At 33.0% G+C, this 11,614-nt stretch overlaps 2 protein-coding genes across 2 annotated transcripts; both read right to left on the bottom strand.

Moving 5' to 3' along the window:
- Nucleotides 1-76: 76 nt before the first annotated feature.
- On the bottom strand, nucleotides 77-3,019 carry LOC18039732 (pentatricopeptide repeat-containing protein At1g56690, mitochondrial). Its single transcript, XM_006428173.2, has one exon. The coding sequence runs from the start codon at nucleotides 2,945-2,947 to the stop codon at nucleotides 836-838; it is 2,112 nt and encodes a 703-aa protein (XP_006428236.1). The 5' UTR covers nucleotides 2,948-3,019; the 3' UTR covers nucleotides 77-835.
- Nucleotides 3,020-4,204: 1,185 nt separating this feature from the next.
- LOC18038096 (GDSL esterase/lipase At1g09390) lies at nucleotides 4,205-9,334 on the bottom strand. The gene is made up of 6 exons (XM_024181507.1): nucleotides 8,999-9,334; nucleotides 7,247-7,407; nucleotides 6,430-6,466; nucleotides 5,883-6,043; nucleotides 5,482-5,755; nucleotides 4,205-4,583 (listed from the first exon to the last, which is right to left on the bottom strand). Exons 1-6 carry the CDS (start codon nucleotides 9,267-9,269, stop codon nucleotides 4,351-4,353), a joined length of 1,137 nt encoding a protein of 378 aa, XP_024037275.1. The 5' UTR covers nucleotides 9,270-9,334; the 3' UTR covers nucleotides 4,205-4,350.
- Between the last annotated feature and the right edge of the window lie 2,280 nt (nucleotides 9,335-11,614).

Genomic DNA, 11,614 nt, shown 5'->3' with positions numbered 1-11,614 from the left:
TCATTCGTTTAGTACAAATGGTAATGATAAAAGTTTATCATCCTATAAGCAAAAGAATAAGTTATCCATTCAACAAGAAGACTGACTCAGTCTTGACAGCAATTGCAGCTATATATGTTAGGACTTCGAACAGAAAAATACAATATTCAGGTTGATCGATGAACTTTGCTTGAAGTAGCTTGCGCAAGAAAACCATTAGCCATATCTCCCAGCAACATGGGATTGAAGGTTGTGTTTGTGTCAAGACTCTAGAAAAAAATATGTGGCATCACCTGCAGAAAGGTAAAAGGCATTAGTTTGTTGCCAATATGCATACCAGACTGGAAGTCAGTTCTGAGCTGAATGGCACCTAAACGGAAGCAAATTAGGATTCGGTATCCAGTTAAAAACTGCTACTGCAGCGGAATTTGTAGTCATGGTTTGGTACATGAGTCGAACACTTATAGGTACAACAAACATGAGCTCTCTCAACTCGTAAACCATACAAACAGGAGCTCTCTCAACTTGTAAACCATACAGTTCAGCCTCTGTGCATATTGGAGGACAATTCTACAGACATCCTAGAACAAATGCTGCACAAGCGATGAAGAAGAATTGGACATCCATCACCTTGTGATCATAAATTTCAGTATATAGGCATCTCGAAATTATTATCTTCAGTCGTTTCCTTTTTCGTCCTCCTGGATTATGTATCATTTATGAATCCTAAGCTTTGTGGCTGTTAGCTAAAATGTACCCAGCCATCAGCAGTTATGTGCAAAATTCTATTGGACCCATGCTGACTAGGTAAGCACGACCACTGCCTCAAAATCCTCCATCCCCTTGGATCCATTAATCACCAATAGTCTCTGCAAGAACACAACCCATCTTTGAAATGATGGAATCTATTAGCATCCCTCAAAATGATTTCCCTGCCCATAACTTTTGATATTAATTTAATTGCAGAATGGCAATCTCCACAAACCCTAAGATTTTTCATGACACGAATGGGCACCCCTTCAGGCAGCTTCACAAGGCCATATGCCACAGCCAGTTTCTCACTGTGATACCGCAAACTATGCACCTTTTCTTCCTCATCCACGTCATGCAGCACAAAGCTGCTATCTGGACAATACCCAGCTTCTCTCAACAACCCACCTATCTTCTCCAACATTCTCATAATCATTGGATGCTCGGGATGGCTCACACAATCCCTGCCAGTGAACATATGTACTTTTTTCTCCACTTCAATCCAGCTACAACCGGGCGGCTTTATCACATTCCTTTTCCTCATGTTTTTTCTCAGCTCGGCAACATCATGAAATCTACCTTGAGATGCATAAATATTTGATAGCAAGATGTAAGGCCCAGCATTTTTGGGCTCAAGCTGCAGAAGTTTCTTCGCAGCGACTTCAGCTAAATCCAACTTCATGTGGGTTCGGCATGCACCTAATAAAGAGCCCCAAATAATTGCATCTGGTTCAAATGGCATGGCTTCAATTAACTTCATTGCATCTTCAACTTGACCTGTTCGGCCAAGCAAATCAACCATGCAGGCATAATGTTCAGTTTTTGGTTCCACTAGATATTTGGACTTCATTGACTCAAAAATTTCACGCCCTTCTTTAACTTTCCCAGTGTAGCTACAAGCTGAAAGAACTCCAACAAGGGTAACGTCATCTGGCATGACACCTGAAGAGAACATCTCATGGAAGACTTTTAAAGATTTCTCTCCCAAACCGTACTGGGCATAACCACTGATAATAGAATTCCACATCACAATATCCTTGGAAGCAAAATTGTCAAAGATTAGCTTTCCTTTCACAAGTTCACCACATTTTATGTACATTGTGATCAAAACTGAGGCAACATACACATCAACATCAAACTGGCATCTCACCAGTTGAGAATGAACCTGTCTACCATGATCAAGACTCGCTAGACTAGCACAAACAGAAAGAACACTAATCAAAGATGGGAAATTCACCCTAACTCCCTCCTTCTGCATCAGAGTAAACAAATCTATAACTTCCAATTCATATCCTTTCCTCTCATAAACCTTAATCATTCCACTCCATGTTGCATCGTCCTTCTCCCTCATTTGATCAAAGACCACCCTTGCTTTCTGCACCTCTCCATTCTGTCCTAATCCAAGAATCATCGAATTACTAGCAACAACTGATTTCATTGGCATTGCCTTAAAAAGTTCCCAAGCATCTTGTATCCTTCCACATTGTGTATATCCCATTAACATAGCTGTCCAAGACACTTCATTTTTCTCCGGCATCACTTCAAAAAGCTTCCTAGCAACATCTATCCTATTATTATTCACATACCCACTAATCATTGTTGTCCAAGAAATCACATTCTTCTTTGGCATCTCATCAAAAATTTCTCTACCTTCATCTACACGTCCGTCTTGACAATACCCAAGTACCATATTAGTCTGAGCAACAACGTCTTTCTCCGGCATCATATCAAACAATCTCCTTGCGTCATCAATCCGAGAATCTCGAATAAATCCACCTAACATCACAGTCCAAGAAACCACATTCTTCTCAGGCATTTGCCAAAACAATGTTTCGGCCTCTGTAATCATGCCCTCTTCAACATAACCACGAACCATCGCCGTCCATGAAACAACATTCCTCTCAGGCATTTCATCGAACACTTTCCTAGCTTCGCTAACCATGCCACATTTCACATACCCAGAAACTAAATTATTCCATGAAATAATATTTCTCTGAGGCATTTTATCGAACAGTTGATGACCTTTAATGGGTTGCTTGTTTTGGAAGTAACCAGCAATGATTGAGTTCCAGGAAACAACATTCTTATCACGCAATTCATCAAACACTTTGCGGGCATTCTCGATTTTGCCTGATCGGGCAAATCGAGAAATTTGAGAATTAGCAGAGAATGCAATCCTAGTACAATATTTTCTATATGGGTTTAATAAAAACTGCATTGATGATGAAGAAATTTAAATAACCAGAAAAATTATCGGGAAAATTTCAATCTTTTCAATTGGTTCTGTTTTTTTTTTAAAAAAAAAAAATCCCCCTTTTTCAATGAAGAAAAGGTTTAATGGTGGGGTTTTAGATATTCTTGGCGGGAATAAGTTCATTCACGGAGGGAACAGGAGAGTTCACCAAGCCGAGGACGGAGAGTCGAACAAGGTTCTGTGGGATGAACGGGTTACATCATGCCACGCCACGATGGATTTTGTCCATCTAACGGCCAGTAATTAAAATAATCTAAGTAAGATGTTAATTTGGCAATAAATTTATTTAATTAGACGGCAACGTCGTTAATCCGAGCCTAACCAATTTATTAATTGGGTCAAAAATCTCAAATACTTACCTGATTCATTTATTATCCTGTCATAACTGTCACATATTTAACATAATTTTAATAATTTTTTAAATCACCTTTTAAATATGATTTAATATAATACAATAATAATAGAGTAACAAAAAATTCTGTACAAACTATTATGGAAGAGTGGTTGAAAAGTGATAATATTTTATTATCTATTTTTATAGAACTACTTGATTAAACTTTAATCAATAATTTAAATATAACTTAAATCATTTTTAAAATATGACAAATATAACATAAGAATAAAAAATAAATAAAAGTAATATAAATAATCGTTAATTTTGTTATAAATAAATTATCATGTTAGAAACACTAAACTAAGTCCCGACTTGATCCATTAATAATTGCGTGAATATTGACCTATTCAAATTCATTTATTCATGTCACGTTGTTATCGAATTTATAGGATGCGTAAAAACTAGCCACCTCTATTTATGACAAAAAAAATAAATTTTCAAAAATTAAGTGATAACCTGAGAATCTCAAAACGTATTAATTATTATAAACGGATACGTTCAACATTGGAAAAAGAAATCAAGTGTAGTAATTGAAAGTAGTTTTCCTTTTAAAACTTCTTAAATGATCTCATAAAAAATGGAGAGTACAATTTTTCAATTGTCAAATGTTGATTGTTTGCAACTTACTTTATGTACTATTAAATTAATAAATTGATTCAAATTTTGAGGATTAGTGCTCATTCATGTTCCCTAAGTATATATATAATAACATTTTGTACCTTCAAAATTGCTTGAATAAAATATAATAGTAATAATAATAATATTAATAGTAATTAACAAAAAAAAAAAACAAATTGAAAAAAAAAACCAGCATTAACAACGCGATATTGCCTAAGCTGCCATTAAGCAAAACCTTCCGTTACACTAAAATCACCATGTTCCTATCAACAAGATTACCAAACAACTGATACAACAAGAGCATATAAATTCATAGCTTGCGCTGCATATCTAATCTTAATCTACTGAATGATCATCAACTACGGCAAAAGAAATCGAAAGGAGTACGCGGAGTAGAATAAGCCATGGAAAGTACTTTAGAAGCTATTATGGCGTTTGCTGCTTCTGTGTAATGGATGCCATCCCAGCTTATCGATTTAGATCCATCGGCACAAACTGGACAGCCCCGATGACCACATGTCGCCTGTATATTGTAATTGTATGGAGGCCCACCAAAGCCGCAACATGCCATTAATGGATTTGAGAAACCTGTAAATTCACACAATTGATTAATCTTTGAGCTTGATTCCTAAGGAAAAAATTATGCTCTTCCAAAGATACTATGTAAATGCATAATATTATGGTATATGCATTGACACTACCAAAATTGCTTTGAATTGGACTTTTCTACAAAGCTTTTCAGGTTGGAATTAAAGTTGTGACTCAAGAGTATTTGCTAGGAGCATTGATAAGTGCTTTTGAAGACAATAATGAAAACAGCCTAAGTTTAATCAGGTGCTCTAAATGTTCTGAAAAGTTGCATATAAGAGCTTTCTAAAAGGTTGATGATGAAATATATGCAGAGGCAAAGCTAAATGTGGGCTAACCCGGGCTGCAGCCGGGGTTAGCTTTTAAAAAAAAAATAATTACAATTTATAAATTTACTTTATTAATATTTATAAAAAGTAAAAACAAACAAATCTAATATTTGATAATATTTTTCTTATTTACATTATATTTCTGTAGTTTTATGGTTAGATTTTTGCTTATGTAGTGTGCTTAATTTCGTTTGTATAAAACAAATTTTTTGAGAAGTAAATTTCATTTTTTAAAAAAATATAGCCCACCCAGAAAAATGATGTTAGCTTCGCCACTGAATATATGAATAGGAGATTAGAACAATTTTGAACGGAGCCTTCCAGAGAGGACTCTGCGGTTTCAATCCATTATCAGGTACAATTGCAGTTCAACAAAGGAAAATCCAGCATGTAATTTAAGTTTATGAAATGATTTTTCTCCCTATAATGTAAATATATTTGCTTTCCTCGTTTATATGCAGAAAAGTTTTGAAAACAATAATAAACAATCATTTGATCAGATATAAACCAGCTAGGATTGTATATAATAAAGAGCATTAGGAAATCTGGAAAATTGAAAGGAGCATTACCGTATTTGGTGGAGTTGGCAATGAGATCATATTTGACGGAAAATATATCTACGTGGACTATAGTAGCATCCTCCAATTCAGATTTCATCTGTTGACAGAAATGGAGCAGTGCTTCATTGAACAATCTTGCTGCAGCATTGTAACTTGAAATGCATCCATACGTATCCAAATCTTTCTTCTGAAGAAGCTGAATTAATGAAAGTTTTTGAGGCAAACAGCCCAGTGGCCCTGTGTTGTGTATCCAAAATTTCCTGCCCCCATGATCATACAAAGTCTGCATATCATAAATATAATATATAACAGGAGATTTGTTATGATAAGGCTTGAATTTCCTAGCTCACAATTAGATCATCATATGCATTCTCTATACAAATTATTTAGATATCAAATATCTTACTCACCTTTACAGCATTCTTTATTTCAGTAATCACAGATGGAATTCTTTTTATAACTTCAACGTATGTTAGATTCTTTGAGAATGAATCAGCAAGGTCATTTTGCCCAATATCAATCATGTAAAGAGCATTCCGGAAACCTTCATCGTTGATAAAATTTCCTGAACCTGAAAAAAAAAAGGAAATAATCATTTCATTCACATATCGCATGGATACTTTCACAAGTTAGTGCGTATGTCCGCAAGTGATACGATCTTTTTTTTTTTTTTTTTTTTCGAAGCCGAATACAACAACATGATATTTTTTCCATAGTTTAAATCCCAAGACAACTAGTGCAGTAGCCATCTGTAGCAAGTTTTACAACCATTTAAGAAATTTAATTGTCCATCGTGTTTCGCCTGATGCAATAAACATATGTATACGTGGCACAGGCCGGCACACCATAACTCTGCCGGCAGGACTAACTATGGTACAGACTACTACTTATATCACAAGTGTGGTTAGTAGCAACAAGTTTTATGTATGTTTCATGTTATCAACATAATGTTCTTACCAATTTTACCAGCGGTAACAAGCTCAAGGGTGCGGGCCTTTTTTTTTTTTTTTGATGAGAAAAGTAAAGCTTTTCAAATGATGAACTTAGCAAGAGTACATCTGATATGTTCTGGAAAGTTTTCCAGCCAAAAGACTTGACTTTCAAAACCTAGAGCTATCTTTGCAATAGAATGAGCAATAGAGTTACAGCTTCTAGGGACATATGACAGCGAGGACACATTCTGATTTTCCAGATTTGCTTGGATTTCTGCAATTTTCCACTCAATTTCAGTCTTGCTGATCTTTTTCTTTAAAGATAGGTCCACCACTTCCTTTGAATCGGACTCAATAATTATTGGGAAAACAGCTGCTTGTTGGGCACTCTGAATACCAAACAGAACAGCTTCAGCCTCCATACACGCCACATCTCCCCTATATGGAGTTCCTTGGACTGCTGCAGCAACAACCTTACCCACAGAGTTTCTAATGACTACCCCCAACCCTGCCTTTTGGTTTGAAACATTGATTGCAGCATCAACGTTGACTTTATAACACCCCTTTGGAGGATTTGCCCATTCTAGTTGACTGATTCTACTATGGCCTGGAGAATTTTGTTCATTTGGAACTTTTATTCGCCTGTATGATTCCACCATAGCAATTGCTCTGGCCACTGAATTTTTTGGATCTTCATCCTTTCCTTCAAACACCAAACGATTCCTAGAGTACCAGATGGCCCAGCACACCGCAACAACAAGCTCCAGCTCATTCTTTTTTCTCTTCACAGTTAAATCCTGCAGCACACTCAACATGTCTTGCCGAGCTAATTGCTTTACATCCTTGAAATGAAGGAACTGCATAACTTGAATATTCAAAGAAAACGGAACATATTTTGGGAGGGTAGAGGATCCCACAACAGCAAAATTTGCACCATTATTGAACTTTGATTCTGACAGTGAGTCCATGTATGGGCTTAGGAGACTCGCATTCAAACTTTGGCCTGCACAAGAATAAATAAATAAAATAATGTAAAATTTGGACCCAGTGCTAGTCATATGTCAGAAAATTCATGGGTACTTGAAATTTGATCACATTAATTAAAAAAAAACAGAGATTTCATGTCTCTTATATAATTAAAAACTAGATCATTCAGGTTGAATTTCCGAGGATTGTTGCTTAAAAGCATTACACTTCAAATGTAATTATTTTAATTTAAAAGTTATGGAGATTCTCCCACTTCACATATAGGTTACACAGACTCTTTCTTTTTTGGTTCATGGTATCCCTTTGTGTCGTGAAATTATGAGACAAATTCCCAAGCTTTGACTTAAAAAAAAGTCATGTCGTATATGTTCTTATAAAGAGTTTAATTGACTATTTCGCTAAAAATAAATTTTGAATTACTCTCACTGTAAATTGATTATCTTCAAATCATCTTATTTACTTTTAAAAACTTCAAATTTTTTTTATATTAGGTCAAAAAATAAAGGAAAAATGAAGGGGTTAATGTCAGAGATGAGGAGAGAGAATTAAAAATAATTAACTTACGGGGAAGGTACACATAGCTCTACTAAATATTAGGTCAAAAATCACTTCACCTCGGTCCAAGAGAGGAGTAAAAGGTATTTGCATCCTTTAAGAAAAATGATCAATTTTTTTATTGGGATGAATTAAATTGTTTTTAATATATTAGACAATGTAAGTGGGGTTAATTTTTTGCCCAATAATTTATTTATCATAATTCATAACAAGAGACACAAAAAATGATAACGGGGCCCACGATCACTGGTTTGATCTCAGTGTCCTTTTAAATAGAGGGAGACGAGAACAAATCTCATAAAAACAAAATGGACCGGCCCCCAACCAGCTCACTTATTTCCCCCAAAACGAAACGTTTTAAATATACTTGACACGTGCGCAACACAAGATGAACGTGAATTTGGTTAGAGCTTTAGAAAAAAACATCATATTTTATAAATCCCAAAAAAAAAAACATATTTTTTTACTAAAAAAAATATATTATTATTTTATCATTTAATATTTTCTCTCATATCATTTTTATCATTAAAATTATCTGATATTTTATTATTTCATCTTTAAAATGGTAACTCCCGTTAACAAATTGTTAATGTCACATAAATATTTTAAGAATTTCAGTATATTAGGTACTTTAAAAATTTTACCAAGTAAAATGTTTACCATTTTATCGATTAATTATTTTAGATATATAAAATAATTAATTAAATGAATCATTTCTTTATATATAATTAGTTTTGTATTTTTTAAATTTAGAGTGTTAAATTATACTTAAACAATTTAGAGATAAAATAGACTTTTTCTATAATTTCAGTTAAAAAATCGGTTAATTTTGATAATTTGGTGGTGAAATAATTAAAAATAATATATTAAGTAATAAAAAATAATTGTCAAAAATTTTACTAATAAAATAATATATCAATAAATATTAAGTGATAAAATAATAATATTCTAATACAAAAGTTGGTTATTTTTCTTAATAACCTTAAGTATGGTTATATATGCACGTTAATAAATAATAAGCCGAAATGAGTAATCTGTGGAGGCCCACTTACAGAGGAAGTCGATCAGGAGGCGTCCATCGGACAAACGACCGGTTGATCTACCGAAAAAGGTTCTGCCATTGGGAAGATCGACGGGGAAGCCGAGTCCGGCAAAGAGTCCGCCGGTGTCGGAGTTGGAATCGCCGAAGTTGAAGATCACCGGCGGGTTCTTGCACTGAGCGGCAACTGGGCTTGCAAGAAAACAAACGCAGAGGCCGAAAAATAAGAATGAAGAAATGAAGAGGAGTTGTGAAAAGTGAAGGCGGTGGTGATGCGAAGCCATGAGAGTGAGAATAAGAGTGAACTGTTGTTATTTTATACAACCAAATATTACATATATGCTGCTTTTATTTTATTTTATTTGTTAAAAATTTTGTAAATTGATAAGACAATATATATATATATATATATATATATATATATATATGCTTTTCTATTGTTCATATACAAGTTTCTTTTGATTTAGAATACTGAAGCATTAGCTCAAAAAGATAATGAATTAATTTTATATTAGATGTTAATAAATTTCAATTAAAAAATAAGATGTTAAAAATTCTGAAAAATAATTTCTTTTTTTGATTTTTGCTATATGTTGATTTTAATTGAAAAACTAAATTTTACTTTATTTACTTAAATTTTAATCAAACAGTTAGAACAAATGTGGAGTTTATAACTTTAACCTTAATAGAAATTACAATAAATGGACAAAAGTATATAATCCACGCATAATTTCCTTTTAAATAAGCCCATATGCTTTCCACAATTCTCTCCTCTTTTTCTTTGTTTTTTCTTCCCTTCCATTTCTATTTTCTCACACAATAATAATTTTTTGTTGTATTATTAATCACACTTGGAATTATTGTGGTATTATTAAAATTTATTATAACTTTGTAAATTTTTAATAAGGATTCTTTAGGTTAGGGGTTTTATACGAAAATTTTATGGGTGTTAAAACTTTAAGAATAAAAGCCTGGGTTTTTCATTGACTGGGCAGGCCCAGCCCAGCCCAGCCCGACATCTTTTCGAGCTCAGATTTTAAATAGTTTTTAAATCCTTTTTTTTTTTATCAATATGCTTTTATAATTTGTGAAAATTTATTATTGATGAATCACTCTTCATGAATTTTGGAATATATTTAATGTCACATTCTTAATTCATTTCTAGTCTTGTAGAATTTTCATGTTCAATTTGCATAGAATTTGTCTACCAACGAGCTGCGGTATGAGGGAACCAACAAGAATCGTAAACTAATAGAAAGTTTGCACCCAAGAGTCAACATTAATGATTGCATGATGGCAGATTCATTCGTAATATACCAAGTTTGAAGTTAATGAAAATTTTTATTTTTTTATTCCTTAATAGTTCAATTTCCTCCTTACACATGTGAGTGTATTTGTGAGTGTAGTTCAGTCTCTGAATCTCTTATATTTTATAAAAACTTTTACCAGTCAAATTAATTAGCATTAATAAAAATATCTTTATTATTTGAGAAATGACATTCACTTCACCATTAGATTCTGTGTAGGCTAATTATTTTTCCAATAATTTGTTGAAGCCTAAATTTGGTCTACGCTAAATTCCAAATCCCAACACCAACATTAACTTTTTTTTGCTAGAGAATGGACTAAAAATCCCACTAAGAACTCCCCAAACCACTATCTCGAGTGGATGGCCCCAAGGGCATAGCCGAGCACTTTTTAAACAACTTTATTTAGCTGGTTACCTAAGTTCGAATATTGGCAAAATAAGGAGTTAAAAATGAATTCTGACTTTACTCACTCTCTTAACTCTTTTTTTAATTAGACTATTAGCAACTTCCTAATTTTCTCATGAAATCTCTTTTTCAGTTATATTTATATTATATCCAAAAATGTCCTTTTTTATTTTCAAGTACACTTCTAATTTTTATTTCCAAAAATCAAATTAGTATTTTGTTGTTTTTCATTTCTTTTGCAATCTTATTATTAAAGTACATATGAATTAAAAAGTTTTCTAAGTGATGAATTTTTGAATATTAATCATTGGCTTAAATTACACATATTTTAAGTTATAATTTGAAACAATCATAAGTCATAAATATTTAATCAATAAGAAATATGAAAGGAATAATAGATTATTCCAAATTTATACAATTTATTTTAGTTACATAGGAAGGGATAGGTAGAAAATTAAAAAGAAAAAAGGATCAGTTACTAAATAAATTAATTTGTTGGAAAAAAATGTACGTGTACTTAATTCTTATTTGTCCTTAAATGTAATTTTATTTGAAGAAGGGTTTATAATGATAATGAAGAGGTGTCGATAGCTTCACTCTTAAAAAAAAATGTAGCAGATTATACACATAGCAAAATATAATTTCAATGCCAAAAAAATCACAAATACGATAGTTGGGAGTTTTGCTAACATCTTTTTTTTTTTTTTTTGAAAAGGGAAAGTAACACTTTCATTGCTTCAACTTTCTGAATACATTTATAATGGCCTGCGGGATTTCATTTTCCCATATAACTGTCTGCTTAAAATCTATGGCAAACTTTGCCAAATGATGAGCCTCTAAGTTACATGTTCTAGAATGTGCTTAATCCTTACAAAATTTTACTACTTACATTTGCTTTGGATCTATGAAATTAC

Source organism: Citrus clementina, unplaced genomic scaffold (genome assembly GCF_000493195.1).
Source record: "Citrus clementina cultivar Clemenules unplaced genomic scaffold, Citrus_clementina_v1.0 scaffold_6, whole genome shotgun sequence".
Classification (NCBI taxonomy): Eukaryota; Viridiplantae; Streptophyta; class Magnoliopsida; order Sapindales; family Rutaceae; genus Citrus; species Citrus x clementina.
Note: the sequence above shows the minus strand (reverse complement) of the source record. Positions and strands in the feature narration are given on the sequence as shown.